Here is a 19,647-nt window from a genome sequence, read left to right as displayed (position 1 = left end):
ATCAATTGTGAGGTGCACTTGCAAAGCTTATGTGGGGAAAAAGAGGAAGAACTCCACAAATCATCCCTCAAGATCAAAGACTACAGAATATTTTCTGTGTGAAAATGCACTGCGTGGGCCAGGACACTCCAGTTGCTGAGGCTGAAGACTTTCTGCTCAATATTAAGCTGCACAAACTCTACCATGGTCTGTTTGTTCATCTGGAATCTTCCTGGTACTCATAGTGGTGCTGCAGGGTGCTCACAGGTTGTTTTCGCTAAGTAGTCAGTATGTCTCAAGCATTGTATTTAAAGGAATAAATTGTCTTTAGTGTCATTATTCCACTGGTGTCATTAACTGCTATGCATGATAGGCCCAGTGCACCTTCCAGAGAAGGTAATAGAAAGACGTCTGTTGCCTCAGTTGTAAAAGTGCAGTTTCCCTGTGTCTTTGTCTAAGGCCCTGAGCTTCCAGGCCACGTGGAGTTCAGTGAAGTTTTAACATTGTTCCCTTGCAGTTTTAATTGTGTTTCTCTTTTTCTCCACTGGGTGGAGATCGTTCTGCTAGATCACCCTGCAGGCTCTTCTGCTAGTTATGGTCTTGCTTCACCGGATAAATCCTCTTCTTCTGGTTTCAGCTGCAGCTCACAGGGAATGGTGGGCAGCCTGCTGACATCCGACTGACCCTGGAGGATAAATCAAAGATGAACGTCACTGCCTGGGATGGTTGTATGACACTCTCTTCAGGTCAGGTATGAGTCTTTGAGTCTAAGAAAGGATAGGTGTAGCTAAATTTCTGGTTTTGAGTCTTGCAGAATTAGTTTTTTCTGCACTTGTTATCATGTGAAAATCTTTTACTTGAAGCCCAGAAGGCCAACCGTATCCTGGGCTGCATCAAAAGCAGCGTGGCCCGCAGGTCGAGGGAGGTGATTCTGCCCCTTACCCTGCTCTGGTGAGACCCCACCTGCAGTGCTGCGTCCAGCTCTGGGGCCCTCAGCACGGGAAAGACATGGACCTGTTGGAGCGGGTCCAGAGGAGGGCCACAAAAATGATCAGGGAGATGGAACACCTCTCCTATGAAGAAAGGCTGAGAGGGTTGGGGTTGTCCAGCCTGGAGAAGAGAAGGCTGCGGGGAGACCTTATTGCGGCCTATCAGTACTTAAAGGGGGCTTATAAGAAAGATGGTGGCAAACATTTTAGCAGGGCCTAAGGGCGACAGGACAAGGGGGAATGGTTTTAAACTAAAAGAGGGTAGATTTAGACTAGCTATAATGAAGACATTTTTTACAATGAGGGTGGTGAAACACCGGAACAGGTCGCCCAGAGACGTGGTAGATGCCCCATCCCTGCAAACATTCAAGGTCAGGTTGGACGGGGCTCTGAGCAACCTGGTCTAGTTGAAGATGTCCCTGCCCACGGCAGGGGAGTTGGACTAGATGACCTTTAAAGGTCCCTTCCTACCCAAACTATTCTATGATTCTATAATCTCTCATGATTTTTCTTTTCATGTCTCAGAGGAAGAAAAATAAAACCTCTGAAGAATTCTGTTTCATGTTGCCAGATATGTTTGTGTTTGGGATGCAGTTTTCCCTCAGGACAGAATCGTCAATGCCTTAGGTTTCTTGGTAAAGATTGAAGCTGTCTTTTATGGATATAGACCTTTCAGGGGTTCTCACAGGGGTGTGTTTTTGCCCAGAAAGCATACTCTTCTAATATATACTATATTTTTTAGAAAATTACTAATATGTATGTCTTAATTTTTTTTCCTCTTCCAGCTTCAGAGAGTATTAAGTATGGAACACCTGCATGCATGTGGGTCTCTAGAGCAAAGATCAGCATTGTTTAACGAATATCTAGATCTGAACTGGGATGAGAAAAAATTCAAACACAATTTCACTTACGAGGTAAGAGAAGGCAGTTGTATCTGTTAACTCACCATTTTTATGGAAGCTGTTCTTAATATATTTATTTCATTTTTATATGTAATTTTGAGTGGATTTTAAGAAAGCTTCTGTAGAGTACCGCTCTCTGTGAAATACCGTTATTTCATTTTACCTTTTGCGTGTTTCTCTGCATAGGAGGAAAGCTAAATGTAGCATAATTAAGAAAAAATGAGTTCTTACAAACTAGAGGCCTCACTTGTGCCTAAATTTGCAAAACTGTTGAATTAATTATGTTGGATGGGGACCAGTAACTGTGCTGATAAGCCAAAACATTGGCAAGTGTGTTGTCAAGTGTCAAGTTTTGGAAATGTTACATTAAAACCCTGAAGCTACTAGAATAAAAAAAGACAGCACGGGGACAGGATGAGGTTGAAAGCTGGGGTGAGTGGACACGGAGGAGTGTCTAAGATTCTGTTGTCATGTTCTAACTTTGTTTTCTTGGTTCATTGCAGAGAAATCAATTCTTGTATCCTGATAAATTTCAGTTAGAAGCTGTTCTGGAAAATATTTTCCTGACCTCATGCACCAAACAGAAGATTCTGGGTAAAATAGAAACAAACTACTCGTCTTGCCTGGACTATTATATGAGCTTTGAGTTCTGTGACCTTCCAAATGTAAGTCTCACATATTGAACCTACTTCACTTTAAATGTAATTACTGTTTTGGGGTCTCAGTTTCCTCAGCTGCAACTTTTCATGAGAATTGCCATACTTCTATAACTTAACGAACTTAAATAAACAGTGTCTTTTGATGGGTTGAGGCAGAAAGGTTGTGTTTGCCACTGTAGTATATTCTATAGGTCCTATTACAGTTGTAAACATTCCCACTTCCTCCATGTTCTTTCTTTCCTGTTCCTCTCTCAAAGGTCTTTTAATTTCTGGAGAATATCAAAACAGGCTCATGAGTGATCAAAAAGGAAACTAGAGAGGAATAAAAGTGCTTTCCTTCCCCTGTAGGTGAAAGTTTACTGGTTTTTATGGCTGCTCTGCTGATAGTGATGGATTTTTGAACCTCAGTGTAACCTTATAGCTGTCATTTATTTTTATATGACACACATAATCCGAAGACCCACCCATGATCTTCCTTAGGTGCACATTGGACCCCAAAGTTGCCTATAGATATTCACAACAAACACAAAACTTCGAACTTGTAATAAATGTGGTCTCTTTCCAGTTCCCAGTGGCTAAAATGAATCTCAGTTGGTTTCCTCGTTTACTGTCAGAGCAGGTCACACCCTGTTAGCAATGGGAAACAGCAGCCGAATTCTGATGCCAGAGAAAACTTTTTCCAAGACCAAGATGTGTTAGTGCCTGTTTATAATGCAAAAAAGGTATATGCACATTACTTCAAAATCAGGTGCCTCTGTATTCTTTTGGGTCCTTTTCTTCAAAGGCATGCACCAAAACACCTAGCTAGAGTAGTTGAGAAGCATAAGACCAAAAAAAAAAGGACTTGTTTTAATAAAATATATTACAGCTGTTCATCTTGTCTGAGGTTGTAATCACTGAACATGCTTTGTTATACCACGGAAACTGAAGATGTAATGAAGACAGAGCTGTGAGGAGGAGGATGTGCTGGTTTCTGAAACTACGAGTTTTGTTCATCACTTCATTGTGCAATTTCATGAGAATGCTAACATTGTACAATCTCTTACTACTCTATGCAGAGCCCATTTCTTTGGAAGAATTAAGCTTAACACCTTTTTTGTTCATACTTAGGTAATTGTTTTCTCTGGAAAACACCAGCTCAACAAAGATGACATCATTTTGCAATCAGAGGGCAGATTCCACCTTGCTGATGGGAGAGATGGGGGGTTGATTGGAGTATCCATAAAAAATCAGAGCACAGCTGATGTGAAGAACTATTCTTTGGAAATTGAAGTGAGTTTTTATTTGATTTTAGTGGCACTGGGGTTTGGTTTTTGGTTTTTAAAGGCCTACTGCCATCTATCTTCCAAACTGACCAGGTGCAGCCAGTGACTGTAAAACAGCAGGCAAGTACAGGCAACATAAATATTCCTGGTTTCTTTAGTTCTGTATTTAAAGGAGCAGTTATGCAATGTACATGCAGTATGATCAAGAGAGAAAGGAAGGCACCAACATTAGTTATCTGCAGAGCTCAGTGACAAATATAGTAAGTATATATCAGCTGGAGTATATAAAAGTTTTAAGAGGCTGTGTGTTTTACAGCTCACCTTCTTCAGCATGGCTGGTCCATTTGGTGAGGTGCATTTTATTGCACCATAGCAAAAAAAAACCCGAAATGTGAGGCTTGTACAAAGCATCATTTGCCAGAAAAAAGAACTGGCCTTAAGAAAGGCGCAGAACAGCTAATATGATGCTCATCCTGAGGCAAATCTCTTCCTTTTTCCCTCCCCCTCTATTTTGCATTTGCTCTTAATTTTCTGTGAAATGAATGAGGTGAAGAAGCTGGTGGTGGCAACAGAGTGGGGCAGAAAAGTAATGTGATCAGCATCATCCAAACTCTTCATTAGAAGGAATGTGGGTAGTCAGTCATAATTAACTGAGACAATAGGCCGCTCCTTAATAAAATGATGATGATTTAATCGATAACAGGCTAGGGTAAATACTAAGTTATTTTTCCCTCTCTCTTTAGAAAGAAGGGAGATGAAAGAAGTATCAGCTGCTCTATTTGGGCTTTCTCTATTCTTTGTTTTGGAATAAACGGCACAAATTAGCAGCCTCACAGGGAATTGACTGTTAAAGTATGTTTCTTTCATTGCTATCATTAAAATTTTGTCCACAAGCCTTGTGCTATCCAGTCACTCAGCTCTTAAGCCAATCATCCTAGTGCCTCTCTTTAGAGTTTAACTCCCGTGCAGTGCACAAGCATTGGAAAACATTTCCGTCACCACTTACCCTGCTGTGGGAATCACTGATATTTGAGCATCATCTCTGAACATTCACTAATTCTGTGTGGTGGCTTTGAATAAATGTTTTTCCTTTATGGCTGCAGTTAAGAGCCTTTGAAGATATTTGGCTAGGCCTGACAGGAACTGCTACTTCCTCATCTGTTCAGAGCCAAATCCTGGTGGAGGGGATTATTGATCAGAAAGAGAAAGTAAAAGTAGCTGCTTCTAAAGGAAAGGAGTGTTTTCAGTACTACATGGGGTATTTGAAAGGTACGTACCTTCACGGACGACGCTCTTAGTCATATTAGTTTTAGAAAGTCCTGCAAGGAGCAGGAAGTTGGACTTGATGATTCTTATGGGTCCCTTCCAACTTGAGATATTCTATGATTCTATGATTCACAGCTGTCATTGGTATGAAGAGGAGGAAAGGCCATGTCTCTCTAGTGCCAAGCTAGCTCAGTTTCATGGCCATTCAAGCTATGGTCTTTCAGATAATGAAAAGCTGAAGCTCAAAACTTGTTATAGGAGGGTCAGTTTGGGAGACATTTGAGTCATTACTAGCCAGGGAAGGATTATAATAGATGGTGATCAAAGATAGGATTCGTTTCATCTTGATTTAGCCATCTTAAAGTTCTGTGCCTCATTTAAGATAATCATTCCATTCCAATTTCAATGAAGGGAAAGAGAAGGGCACCTCCAGAGGCTGACTACCCCATGCTGAAACAGATGTATGAAATAGGGTGTATGAACTCGCCCTCTGCAGGTGATTCTCTCACCAGCGGTTAATTCTGACTGGCAAGGGAGAGGAAGCAGGGCTGTTGGCTCAGACTGTGCCTAACTTTTAGATGACTAAACTTTGATGGAATGAGACCTGCTGCAAGCGCTTCTGTTGTGACTCATCCACCTTTCAGCTACATTAGATTTGTGTGCCAATCAGATAGATTTGGTGGTATGACAGTTGTCTCAAACTCATGTTGCTGACAATCCCAGTCCTAGTTTCAGTTATGGACTTGCCATTCCACGCTTCTGCAGTGGAATTTCTCTCAGGTTCATGGCCTCACTTGTAAGTGCTGTGATGTATTTGATACTAAGACCATTAGTTTGTGAATTACTGAAGTCAGAAGTTTGTAGAAATGATTCAACTCAACTCTCTCAACCCAGATTCTATGTGCACTTCACCAACCATTTCTGCTTATGCTCATCAGTACTTGGGCAGAAACAATTTATGTGTGTGATGGGGGATGAGTGACTGACACTCTTTCATTTATGGTCTAAGCTGTTTTGAAATGTCAGGGACAAGGGACAGTGGAAGACTAAAGTAGAAAAAAGGCTGTGAATCACTGTAACTGAGGGAATTATTTAGATTTATATTAGTTCAGTGCTTTCTTTGCAGTAGCAAATTTGTATTTGTAAATCATTCACAAGCCACACAGAAGAGAAAAATCAAACACTGACACTGATCTAATTTTCTCCTCTTTATCTCCTCTTGTTTTTTTTTCCACAAACACCCAACAAACTCAGACACTGATTGATCACCTAAGTAATTAAAAAGCTGGCTTTGAAACAATGTCTGTCAGTGTTGTTCCTGCAAATGAAGCTCTCCTTTTTCATTCTCTAAGGGGATTTGGAAGAAGGAATGGAAGTCAGTGCTTGTACTGATGGGCAACAGATGGCTACAGTTAATACCTATCTCAACATTAATGGTGAAAGGCAAGAAAACATGGGACAAATGACTCTAACAGCTGTTAATGGAAGCTTGAGCTTTCTGGCTCATGGATGTGGGGATCCAATTCTTAAGGCTGAGGTGAGACCCTTCAGTGGCAGTTAATTGTGGTGTGATTTTTCCAAAATATTGTTTAATCTTGTTAGTTTGATGGAGCATCTTCCAGGTAGGCTTCAGGTGTGAGTTTTGGTGAGTAACCAGGCAAACAGGGGAATGATGCAATTTTTAAACTCATAATAACATTGTTTTTCACTTTGGTGTGAAAAGATACCATAGTGCGAATTAAAAAGTTTAGCCATACCTAGAAAGCATACAAAATATGGGACCCTCTCCTAAAGGGTGTATTCTCTGAAGAGGGTAAGTAAATAAAGCGAGAGCAGCAGTAATGTGCCAGGGGGCTGCTGAGCATGTTGGTTACAAAACTAAGATTAGAATTCCTGAATGTGCTTTTACTTCTAATAGGGTTCGCATACTCTTTGCTTGGAGGAGACTTTTCAGTTTTCATCGTTAGACTTTTCTGTTCCCATTTCTAACCATTGAATAACGCAGAAGTCAGAGAAATGGGAGACCACTGTGGATCTTTGCTGGCATTTAAACTAGTACAAACTTTGAGTGATTTGGACCCAGCACAAACAATTTTAAATCATAAAGTTTTATTCATCTTCTCACAGTACAAACTTAATGAAATTGGGAGCCTTCTGAAAGCCAAACTGATGGAGAGAAAGAAGTTGTTTGACGGATATATGTGGAGATTGAGGAGATCAGTAAGTATCTGTACGTCATCTGTGAAAGCACCATGAAATGTTCATGCAGTGTTAATTAAAAATCATTATATTGCATACAGTTGTTTTGTTTTACTCAAACATTTAAAAGGTTGTTCCTATGCTATCCTGCAATTCATACATAGACAAAAAACATGGTAAAGATCCTGTATCTCTGCACCAACACTGAGGAGTGCAGAATTGCCTTGGAACAAAGTCAAAGCTTTGCTTGTGTTTGCTATGTATTTTGATATTTCTTCTTTTTCGGGAACCACTGTAGGTGCAGCAAGTTGATTTTCTGTCTGAAGCAGCTGGCTGGCCTTCAATAGCCTTGCAAAAAGTAGCAGGATTCCTCCACAGAGTGGGTAGAGCTGTCGCCCAGGTGTGGAAGCAAAGCGGAATCAGGCAGATACTGAGAAGCAAGCTGCCACTTTACCTGGGTAAAATTCAAGACGTTGTCCAGCAAATGCAGAATGAATTGCAAAGTAAGCAAAACCATGCAAAGCAAGGAGAATAAGGACAATGTCAGTGCAGGGCAAAACAAACTTGAGTATAAAAGGTGCTGAACAGCACAAATGTTTCTGTTTTGATCTAGCAAAAAGTGCTGACCTTGGCTCTTGGTTTACAGAGTGGAAGCCTTGATGCAATAAGCTCTAAGTAACGTCAGTGTGACCACCTTTCTAATGAAATCATTGAAGAGGCATTCTCTTGGACTTAGGAATCTGGATTCAGTTGGATGAGAACAGAGCCCTAATTCCTCAGCTGAAGCATTTCTGCTAACAGTTCCCTGGCAAGGATTTCCTCCCAAAGGGCTGTTCATATCTATCCTTGAGTTTTGAATGCCTGTACTAATCGGATTTCATTTGATCTGTTTTTTTCAAGTCTGTCCAGTAGCCACTAATTCACTGTTCAGCTGGACTATGGCCCATATTGAAACCATTGAGAAATGTGGTCAGCTGCAGTTCGCTGAGAGAACCTTCAGTTTGCACAAGATTAAAACCTCACTTTGGGCCACTTACCTCTAGACTCTTCCCACTCAAAAGTGGGATTTTGTTGATATACCATGTCTGAAATTAGTTGTGATCAATCTGTCCTGTACAGCTCTGATGGTGGCATATTGCAAAGCATTCCTTACATTTATTTTGGAAAGCAGCAATGTATTTATAATACAAGGCATATGAGTGGTTTCAGAGTTATAGCTAAATGCCTCTTTCGGTTTTTCGTAACGCTGTGTCCATGCACGCAGTGGTGAAATGTGCCTAACTGCCATGAAAACAAAGCTGCTTCTTCCTGTTTTCTGTGTCCCTCTGTCACTTATGCTGGAAGCTGTGAGGAAAGAAACAAACAAACAGCCACTTTGTGACATACCAGCTAAGGTTTGTTTCATGCAATGTGTTTGTTTCAGAGCCATTAGCAACTTTGAAGGATGCCTACTACGACGTAACCTTGAAGCCACTGGATGAAGTTTGGCAAGAGAAGACAGAAGAGTACATGAAGAAAATACGGGCTTTTTTGCCCAGGATTGTAAAAGATGTGTGGCTAATGGAACCAATCCAGGTGGCATTAAAGGTTGTGAAAGCAGGCTTGGATATGGTTGGTATAATTCAATTCTCCATTTTTAATGGTTTGAAAGACAAGATTTACAAATTTAAGACTCAGCTTTGAACTATGGATACACAAAAGTAGTTAAATATTTTTGCTATGGAAATAGTGCAGTTATCTTTCCACATAGCAAGCCTGTGCGCAGCTAATTTACTGTTCTTGAAATATTTGACCTGCTTTGAAAGCAGTACTTTTCCAGCTAGAGGAGGGGTTGTTTTACTAGTTTTGGTTGAAATCACAGCAGCAGTAATCTGTCATTCATGTAGCTTTTGCTTTTCTTCCATACAGAGGAGGGATTGTGATTCCAATGAATAATGTACAAGTAGGTTTGGGCTCATCTAGTTGAAACGAAGAGCATAAAGGATATATTATGACACCAATCTATATTAACAAAGATATCAATCCTTTGCAAGCTACTGAAATACATTAACTCAGTGAAGTATTGGTATACTTCAAGTAATGTTATTTTAGGAAGGATATATTTCTGTCCATTATTTGTTGCTGTAGTGACTAGTGTCTGTCTCTGGATATTAACCTCTGAATGACAAGATGCTGTCAGGCAAGTGACAAATGCAAGAGAGACTAAAGTGCTGTTTCACTGACTATTGCTTTAAAACTCATTATCAAGCACTGACCCTGCCCTGAAGCCGTGCTGACATCAGTTTTGTAATGTTCTTTTCTGGCTCTCCAATAGACTACACAGCAGATGCTCAGGTGGGCTGAGGCCATGTTTTCTAGAGCTGTGAGCAAGATCCGGAAGCCCTTACTCAACCTTTACAGTTTTTCAGCCAGGTAATTGGTGTTTTTTGCAGGATCCCTGCTGCCAGGTAGTGTTCTAAATGGATATGTGCATAGTTACATCAGCTTGTATGCTGAGGGTTGCAGACAACCACCCGACCGTTCTTTGCTTTGGGCACATGGCATCACACTGTAATGTTCATTTTTTGTTGGCTACCGGGACAGGCTGCATTTCAAAAGAAGCTACTCAGCAGCAAACAGAATAGCAATAACTATGATAACGAGCCTTATATGGCATGGTGTATTGCAGGTCTTAGCCATTGTATATCTTTGTTTTGCCATTCTAACCAGACTACAGTTCTAATGAATATTTCACTTCCACATTTCTAAAAATAAAGCGACTGCATTTCATCAGCTTAGCAGATAAGGCATATGCTGTTTTGTTTGTATTCTACAGGAACTGTTCAGTGGCAGTAAAACTGCCAGTACTTCCTAAAGCAGCCCGCTCCCTGGATCTGGCAAATATTACTAATTATCTCATTGAAGAAAAGCTAATGAGGCCTCTCCAAGACCTCTATAATATCAACATAGTTGCAGAGTATTATAGATTCAAACGGAGGATGATGGAGAGCCCCTTTGAATGTAAGCCCTTTCAAACTGCTGCTTTGTTTTGTAACTGGGTCTATTTCCACTTAGTTCTAAAATCATATTTGGAATAGTAGTTTACATAGAGATCATGGCTAATTAATAATTTTCCTATAAACTATATATAGTCTTTCTTGTAAAACAATAATTGTATGTATAATATCAACCCTTTGGGTAAAGCTGACATGTAATAAACACTCCTCTACTTAATATCTATGCAAATTTTGCAGCTTTTTACACTTCCTACTGTTAAGACTAGAAATCAGCAGGTGGCATTTATCTGTCATATCTATATGCTCTTGCAAGTTGATGCTATGGTTCAATACCAGTCTCACCTGTTGGCCCTGGGTCTTGCCATGGAAGCTTTGTCCATACTTTGAAACTGGTGACATCACTTCTCTTGACTCTAGGATGAAAAAGCTCAGTCCTACCAAAACTTCAGAGACAATATTACCTGAAAAAGGCATTGCTAAATGCTTAAAAGACTGCATTAACAGTCCCAACTGTCTCTTGTAGATAATGGCTTTTCCAGAAAGAGCCATTTTTAAAGTCTTCCTCCCAGTAGGCAGGCACAACAGAGGGCACTGAAAGTAGGTCCTAGTGACCAAATAGTCTAAGTGATGTATCAGCAGGGTTTCCTAGACTGCGACTCTGCTTGATGCTCTGGTTTGGCAGGGTATTTTTTGAGACAGTTAATATTCTTGCTGTTTTCTGCATAGGAATGTATAATGTGTATATAAGGGGCAGGGAGCTTACAAATATGACTGTCAAGTACCATGACTATGAAGTAAGATGAGCTTTGAATCCTAATTCATGTTTCTCAAAGTTTTAGGACTCTCAGGTGGATCTGTAATGAAAAAGAAATTATTAGATTGTTTCCTTTCTGGAGAAATTTTTGTTGCAAAGCAGCTTGTAACTTATTAAAATGTAATAATAGCTTGAGAAATTAAGAGTATGCCAGCCAGAAGCTGTTTGTGTTGCAGTGTGCAAGTAGTAGCACAGCACTTACTGCTCTGTGGCAAAACTCACTGATGTGTCATCTGAAATATCGTTCTCTAGATCATGCTATGTTAATGGGGACCAAGCATCTTATGACTTTTGATGGAAAAATTTATGATTTGGCATCAAAGTGCAGTGTACTTCTTGCCAAGGATTTTGTTCGCAATACTTTCACTGTAATACTAAACGAGGAAACTAGTAACTCAAGATCACTGTATGTGGAGATGAACCAGACCGTGATCAGCATCTACCCAAGACTGAAGGTAGGAGGGGGAAGTCAAACACTCTTCCTTTGCAGACTAGAAATTATCTTCAAACAAAACAAGAAAAAAAAAAGAAAGAAAAAAGTCTTCAAAATATTAATGCTCAAAACATAGATCAGAACAGCTCTCAGATGTAAGTGCTAGAAAGTAACCACTTTTTAATCAGGACGTAACTCCCCAAAACAAAATCAGTTTTAACTCAAGGGCTACCTCTTTGCTCTCTGGGTGCTTAAAATAAGAGAGGCTCAACGAACTTTACAGCTTTCCTCTTCCACGGTCTAAGAGAATGGCAGTTAGAGAGATCTGGAGGACAAACTGGGCCCATAGCCTCAGTGTACCTGGGAGGCTTTGTGCTTTCCTGCTCTTTCAGAAGTTTAACACAACCCCGTTCTTATTCCCTAACTCTGGGCTGAGCAAAGTTGACCCCATCCCACCTGCAAACCCAGACTGAGCTTGCCTGTTGTTGAACTTTTATTGTGACATACTTGAAATTGCATTTTCATTTTAAAACAGATATCCAAGATGTATAACTTTTCCTTTATGGAAGAGGACTGCCGAGTACTGGATCAATCCCTTGAAAAGAATACCACTAATTCAAGGAGAGAAACCAACAAAATACAGGTGTCTAATCAGAAAGGCGTTTCGGTGTCTTGTGACTTTCAGTATGATCTCTGTACCATCACTCTGGCTGGATGGCACCATGGTGAGTATCGATCATACAGCTTCTGTCAGCTGTTAGTCATTTTTTCTGTATCTCCAAATTATCATCACCTGTAGTAGCAGCATGTGGGTTGTCTTTTACTTGCTTTTCCCTCTTCATTTATACACACCCTGGAAATGGCCCTAGGCGTTCCCAGTTATTGCCAAATAAAGTATGGTATGTCTCATTCCAGTAAGAACAGCAAGTGTTTACCTAGGTTACTATTGTTTCAGTGCAATAAAGCAGATAAAAATGGGGGAGTAGATGTAATGCAGTCAGCCCAAGCCCAAACCCTGTCTGAGAATCACTGCTCTGTAGCAGGCTTAGCTTGTCAAACCTGCAAGAGCATGAAACAGGGAGGCCTAAAAGCTTCCAGGGTTTTTGGTATACTTGGAATACATTCCCCACACTGTTCTAAAACTCAGACCCCTGAGATTAGCAGAGACCTTTATCTGGTCAGGAGAAGCAAATGAACAGCTGACAAACAAGATGGCAATGCAGTCTGAGAAGGATCCATAATGGATGCCTGGGCATACTTTCCCTCTTCCGCATTACAGCTGAGCTCTGCTGTACAGAATAATCAGAGCCCAGGAGACAGCTTCTAAAATTCTCCTGTGTCTACTCATGACAACTACTATTTTACTCCATTTCAATTTCATTCCAGGTATTTCAGCTGGGCTCTTTGGTACCAATGATAATGAAGCTGGAAATGAATGGATACTTCCTAATCATTCCTTCACCGACAACGTGCAAGAGTTCACACAGAGCTGGCAGGTAACGAGCTGAAGGGCTTCTTTCTATGCAGATTGCCAGTGGTGCTGAAGCACAAGGGGCAACATGCGACATACTGTTTTGGCTTAGATGAACTAAACCTAGATAGTGAAAACAGCAGCATACTGGATATAATTTGTTTTCCTGTGCTTAACCAGGGAAAAGGTTGCACGTATTTGCTAAAAACCATACAAGAATTCCCTGTAGATAGGCATTGAGCATTTTTGGCCTAAGTGGTAAGGTAAAACATGGAGGCTGCTTCTGCTATTAGAAGAAAGTGATGTTGGAATCAAGTATCATCTTTGATGTTCTCCTTCTTCGAACACCTCCTTCTGGAATGCAGAGCCAGGTGGTACTTGGTCTGGGACAAATCTGTATGTTCATCAGTCAGGCCACAGTTTGTACCAGGAAGGTTTCCCTCTTGAAGTTTCTTTAGAGCTGTTTGTTGTAGCTGGGTATGTTAAGCTTCAATTTTTTTTGTTCTTCCTGCTTTTCAGTTTATCAAGGAACAAAACTTTAGAAACCAGTAAAGTTGCTCTCCATCCCACTAAGTGCTGAGACTTTTGATGGGTTAGCTGCTACCGATTCAGTTATTAACTTGCATAAAAGGACTTCCTATAACTATCCTATAACTATAAATAAATTTTGTAACTCTTTTACTCTTACACCAGTAATGTTCTATCTCTTTGCTTCAAAAAGACTTAATCTTAATTCATGTAATTTATCTTCAGCTGAAAATAACCTAAATATGAAAACATGCAGGTGTACATAGCCATTTGTGAATGCAACTGAGAAAAAAAAAGGTAGCCTTACTGTGCCCTCAAGCCATGTTGACAGGATTCTCTAAATCCCTTCAAGCCTAACTTGAGAATCTATTACAAAAAAAAGAAATGAGCATTTTATTACTACTAAGATTTTGTGACTCTTCCCTTTACCTTCTCTCACCAGAAGATGACTGAGTTCTGGCCACAGAAAAACTACTATTTTCAGCTTTATTTCAGTACTTTACTTTAAAAAAGGGGATTGCTTCAAGTACCTTGTACTTTTCATTGCTGTTGGAGAGATATATCTAATGAGTTTGCAGCCTATGTTTATGTTAATAATAGGGCGGGATCATAACATGACTGACTGTAGGTATAATTTTCTTAATTGCTACAAATACTAACTTCTAATAGATTCATAAAAATGCAACCATCTAATGCAAAACTACCCAGAGAAGTTGAACTAGAAATAATAATCAATTAAAAGCAATACATAAGAAACTTACTGTTATAAACAAGCTGGGAAGTCATGTATGTCCTTCTTTAAGTGGCTGATGGCATAATGGCTGCGCTTACACTATTGATTGGTACGTTTTATTTGTAGGCCATGGCATCTTTGCAGTCCTGCATATTGCCAAGAAAAATTTATAGATGACTAGCTGAACTCTGTGCCGTTTGCAGTCATATCCAATTCAGAGGAAAGTAATAAAAAGACTGACTTGCCAATAATCTACTGTTGTCATATATCATTAAAGCAATGGCCAGAAATACAAATGTGCCAAGTCAGGAGTTCATGCGAAGTCTTAGAAACTTTTCTAAAGCAGTAGGGAGAGATGATACAGTGGAAATACCCACTTCAAGCAGGCAGTGTATTCAGCTGTGCTGATAAAACGCAGCTTGCAAAAATCCTTCCTGGCCAGAAGTTTTAGCAACTATATGCGATACAGAAAGCGAAAACACAATCAGGTTAAATCTGGCCAGGTACTGAAGCCTGAAATACAAGCAGTCTGTCACTCTGCATTGCTGGAGTCACCTCACATCGAGCTATAAACTCGCTGCCAGGAGCTTTATTACAAACCTTCATCATACACGGATCTTGCAAATAACATCAGTGAGGTTCTGATGTTACAAGACCAGCTGCTGTACAAAATGAGGAGGTTTATTAACCTTGCAGAAGACTGCAAATTACTGACTCCTGCAGGATGAAGGTTATCTGAGAGATTAAACTGGCAGTTAATTTTTCTTAGTAATTAAAGTAGCTTTTGTTTACACTTGCCTAAAGAACATCTAAATTCAAAGATTTGCCAGGAAATTACTGATTGAAAAAATAGTAAGTTGCTGATCTGATGCAAAGTACTAAAAACAGCGTTCAGTCAAAACAAATCCTAACAAACTTTAGCAAATGCTGCTCATTACTAGTTCTGTTAATATTTCGTATCGTCAGCTTTTGACTGGTGCACTCAGGGACCTTACCGGAACCATGTACAACAAAAATCTGTTCACATTTTATTGTCCAAAAATGCTTGTAATTGTAGGGACCTCCAGTTTGGGTTTTTGTTTTTTTTTTTTTTTTTTTTAAAGCCTTCTTGTTGCTTATTACCTATGAATAACCCAGCAAGGACACAAAGATTTTTTCTCCCTCCAACAAAAAGATCCAGTAAAAGCACAACTCTGATCTGTCATATATAATGAAATACAACTAGCCAACTACTTAATGTGTCAGCAGCCACCCACCAAAATCCTTCAGTGAATAACAAAATCAATAGAAAAAGGAAACAATGTCTGTAATCTGTAATATTTATGAGACATACGTTTTTTGTTTATGAAAAGTGCAAGGTACTTCTCAATATTAATGAACAATAAACGTTAATCAGAGCAGTGTACTGAGCTGCCTCTGTCTTCTTTCAAACCATCTCACATTGCAAATCTGAAGAACTCACACTAGACTGATGTTTAAAAAAACCAAACAAAAAACCCCAACTTGAGTAACTCTGTTTTCCCAGGTGAACAAGTGCAGTCTCATACAGAAGAAAGTGAAGCCATGCCCAATTACAGCTAAGCAAAGAGTCTGTAAAGTGTTTTTTGAAGAATCACATTCACTTCTTAGGAACTGCTTCAAAGTTGTAAGTATAACTGCAGCCACCAAAGGACTATCTGAATATCCAAATGTCATACTTCAAAGGAGTACACATAATTGTTGCAGGGATATAGAAGTTTAGTTGCGGAAAGCTTCAGAAGCAATCAGAACAATCCAGACAGAAAAAAAAGCGTTATATCACATAAATATAAATTAAGGTCCTTGATATCCACAAAATAGTGGATATAGACTTTGCACCACTCTTCAGCATACAGGTCTAGAATTTGGAAATACAAATAAACCCCTCATTAGGAAGAGAATAAAAGTTTGTGAATGGTCCTAACAGGGGCCAGGGCAAGGGAGGCACAAATCAAACTTCCTTTTCAGCTCACCTGCAGATGTATTGCCAGATTGCTGTCTCCAGAAGAGATGTACCTTGCACACTGCTCCTCTAAACAATCCCCTTTGTGTTAAAGGTGGACCCTGAACCATTCTACAGTATGTGTACATACGACACCTGTGAATCACATGAGTTGAAGGCTGCCTGCAGCTTAGCAGCAGCTTTTGTTCATTTGTGCAACCGAAATTTTGTCCCTGTGGAAATTCCTCCTCAGTGGTAAGTTTTATTTTCTTTTCATCCTGAATATTCTGACTGCACTTCTCCAGTACTTTCATGTCTGTTACTCAAGAGCACATCAGAAAATAAAACTAATGAATCTGACTATGGGCAGGAGCAAAAATGATCCTATTCCTAGAATTAGTCTTCTTGCTCCTTGTCTATCTATCTCGCCTTCTGCTGTTCACTCAGAAGCACACCATAACCCATCCCATGCATACTCTCAAATGGCTTTCTTATTTCCTCCTAATTTGCTATGTAGGAGAAGGCAGAAGGATACTTGCAGAATATGGTGTGGTTGTCCCTAGGAGTTCCACTTCTCAGATACTATTTTTGTTTCAATCTTTTTTTTGTCTGAATGATGCATTTGGATTCATCTTAACAGTAATACTTATTATATAGACACACTGAACATACTCAGTGACCTATTTCTGTACTTTTCAGTCTCTTTTAATGAAATCTATCTTCTTTAAACTTAACCTAGAATTTCAAAATTATCAATACTTGTATTTTAATGCAGCTGTCATCCGGATAGCTGTCTTCCGGGGATCTGTTTAAAAATGCAAAGAGAGCTGAAAAGAGCAGTAGTGCTGGCTTGAAATTTTTGGCATTACAATCCTTGCCCACTTCTGTTGTTACTGCACAAACTAGTTATGGATCCTCACATTTTTTGGTGAAGGTGCACACACTGCTGCATTGCACATTGGTGCAGAAACTAGATTACTGCTCTAAAAGACTGGAGTCATGTCTCCTAACTGTATCTGTATTACTTGGTAAGTGCAGAATTTTAAGGAAAGAATTATTCTTGTGTAAAGAAAAGATCTGTACAAGTCCACAGCCCCAAAATACTTGTTAGTAATAAAATTTAGTCCCCTCTTACTTTCTTCAGTTACTGCAGTGTTACTGCAGAGTTCAACTATACAGTTGCCATTTTCAGTATGCGTTATCTTACGCCAGTCCAACTTAGCTATTTTGCAATGTAAGTACCTAAAGAACAATGGCTGTCTGTGCCAGGGAACTGCAGTAATCTCTGAAACACCTTACCATTTAAGGATGATAGCGAAGGTATATTTAGGCATTTTCTGTATTATGTATATTCACTAATTTGCACTATACATCTTTTCTACAGGTTTTTTAATTAAACTCTGTCTCCATTGGATATTCTGTGTACAGTACCTTCTTTGAGCTATGATATTTGTTGGCTACAAATTGCTATATAAATAATGATATATAAACAATAACTTGTACCACTTGAGTAATATTGTTGAGTATTCACATATTGCTATCTTAAAAGAAATGACCAAGAACATCCCCAACACTCCCTTTTAATTCATCTGCATTGTTATTCCTTAGTTTAGACAAAAAAAAAGGACAAAGCTTTCTCTGAAATTTGCTATATGCTTGTATTTCGTTGAATGAGAACATTAAAGGAAACACACAATACAAATTGTCATACTAATTACTGATACACTTGCCCAAGTAATAACTTGAGATGTAATTATATTTTTACAAGACTGCAATGAAAGCATTTACTCTAAGTAGACGGAATCATGCAGAAGAGCCAATTACGCTTTCGCTTGAAATGAAGCACTTGGGTTTACACTCCTAACTTCTATGCTCCATGCTTTACTAAGGCTTGGTAATGAGAAAAGAGAGTGGGTTTTTTAATACATGCAATGAAATGTTATTAATTTGCATTTGTAAACTCACTCCCCCCCCCCCCAAAGAGTGATTTGGCAACTACAAACATATTTGTGGTATGCTTAAAATAACAATTTACAATTATTTGCTGAATTCTCACCCATTAAGGAAGGGAATAACTATCTTTGTAGATGACTCTGTTAGCCATAAAATAAAAACCTAGAAAAAGAACAGTCAATATATATATATATGTAAGTGCATCACATGCATACCTTCCCATATGCAGTAATGCCACGTCATTTTCTGCCTTATGTATTCAGTTCACAGTGTGTAAGCAGTAGTATCTTGTAGGCAGTAAGTGGTTTTAGCTCCAATAGTTTCTAGACAAATTTTGTTAAATCTGAGCCTGAACATTCAGTTGAAAACAGTTTTAGAATGGCTCGGTAGCCAAAAGATTGAAGTCAGCTAGTGCTGCTAGTTTACATTATCCCATTTCTGAGGAAAGGGATTGGAATTACAGTGGATCACAAGCTCAGTTAACATCAATAACATGCTATTAAACAAGCAAAATATACTGGAGATGTTAGATATGAATAAACATTTAAGATGAAAAATAATTCTTCTCTATTCAGCTTATTTTATGCATCCAGTTTTGGACACCATGGTTTAGTTAAGTTGTGAACCAGTTGAGGAAAGTGCAGAGGTCTCTCTGTGAGGAAAAAATTGAAGGGCTGAGGAAAGATATGAGTTAAGTCTTTAAATACGTAAACACACTAAAGAGAAGGAACTGTAACAGACCACATTGCAGTGAGGGAGAATTAGGTTTGATATTGTGAAAGAGCATGTAGTGGCCAGGCTGGTCACGCTATTGTAACCGATAGCCATCTAAGGCCATGAGAACAAAAGAGAAAATTTCAGACCATAATAGCTACCTCTGCACTACTTTCTAGAAATTAATTCTTGTTAAGGATCTTCCATTGGATAGATGGAACTAGCCACATCCCATAAACTTTAGTAATAATGCTGCTCCTTGCCTCCTAAATGTGAATTTATCATAAAACATGAAGAAAGAACCTTACATCTTTATTTCAATTTAGCGTATCTAAGATAAAACTGTATCTAAAATGCTAGAAAACTTTTTCCCACAGCTTTTTGATAATGTCATAAATATATTTGATGCTATTTTTCTCTTCACAGATTTCTTGTAATTCATAATAACAGCTTGTATTACATGTCCCTTGTTACTTTCTATCCTTTAAGTACTTATAGCAACTTAACTGGATTTCATCTCCTCTTCGTTTCAGCTTGAGCCAGTTCTGAATGGCGGATACCAGCCCCGAGCATGGAAGAACCCTTTCAGCACCCAAAATAGAACAGCTATTTTAGGTAGATGATGAGCTAGAAGCAATAGTAGGGAGACCAGCAAAAGTGTGAACGAATTAGTATTAGGACTATGAATATAATGAAGCATCTATAGTATAAAAGGAAAGCTTTTCACTCGGAAATATCTGAAGGTAAGAGGAATGATTTCAGTACAGTGACAAGAAACTATAATCA

The 19,647-nt window shown here is 39.1% G+C and overlaps 1 protein-coding gene across 1 annotated transcript in view; it reads left to right on the top strand.

The window, feature by feature from the left end:
• LOC142089451 (uncharacterized) overlaps nucleotides 1-16,503 on the top strand; it is a 103,518-nt gene extending 87,015 nt beyond the window's left edge. The window contains exons 48-64 of the mRNA XM_075166040.1: nucleotides 617-730; nucleotides 1,754-1,882; nucleotides 2,374-2,535; nucleotides 3,144-3,251; nucleotides 3,640-3,801; nucleotides 4,898-5,063; nucleotides 6,413-6,597; nucleotides 7,053-7,280; nucleotides 7,558-7,762; nucleotides 8,683-8,870; nucleotides 9,574-9,671; nucleotides 10,075-10,259; nucleotides 11,322-11,524; nucleotides 12,038-12,227; nucleotides 12,889-12,998; nucleotides 15,760-15,879; nucleotides 16,310-16,503. Of these exons, the coding sequence (XP_075022141.1) occupies nucleotides 617-730; nucleotides 1,754-1,882; nucleotides 2,374-2,535; nucleotides 3,144-3,251; nucleotides 3,640-3,801; nucleotides 4,898-5,063; nucleotides 6,413-6,597; nucleotides 7,053-7,280; nucleotides 7,558-7,762; nucleotides 8,683-8,870; nucleotides 9,574-9,671; nucleotides 10,075-10,259; nucleotides 11,322-11,524; nucleotides 12,038-12,227; nucleotides 12,889-12,998; nucleotides 15,760-15,879; nucleotides 16,310-16,453 (2,697 nt within the window). The 3' untranslated portion in view covers nucleotides 16,454-16,503. The remainder of the gene's footprint in view (nucleotides 1-616; nucleotides 731-1,753; nucleotides 1,883-2,373; nucleotides 2,536-3,143; nucleotides 3,252-3,639; nucleotides 3,802-4,897; nucleotides 5,064-6,412; nucleotides 6,598-7,052; nucleotides 7,281-7,557; nucleotides 7,763-8,682; nucleotides 8,871-9,573; nucleotides 9,672-10,074; nucleotides 10,260-11,321; nucleotides 11,525-12,037; nucleotides 12,228-12,888; nucleotides 12,999-15,759; nucleotides 15,880-16,309) is intronic.
• Nucleotides 16,504-19,647: the final 3,144 nt, after the last annotated feature.

This window comes from Calonectris borealis, chromosome 16 (assembly GCF_964195595.1).
Source record: "Calonectris borealis chromosome 16, bCalBor7.hap1.2, whole genome shotgun sequence".
Classification (NCBI taxonomy): domain Eukaryota; kingdom Metazoa; phylum Chordata; class Aves; order Procellariiformes; family Procellariidae; genus Calonectris; species Calonectris borealis.
This window is presented reverse-complemented; position numbering and strand designations above follow the sequence as displayed.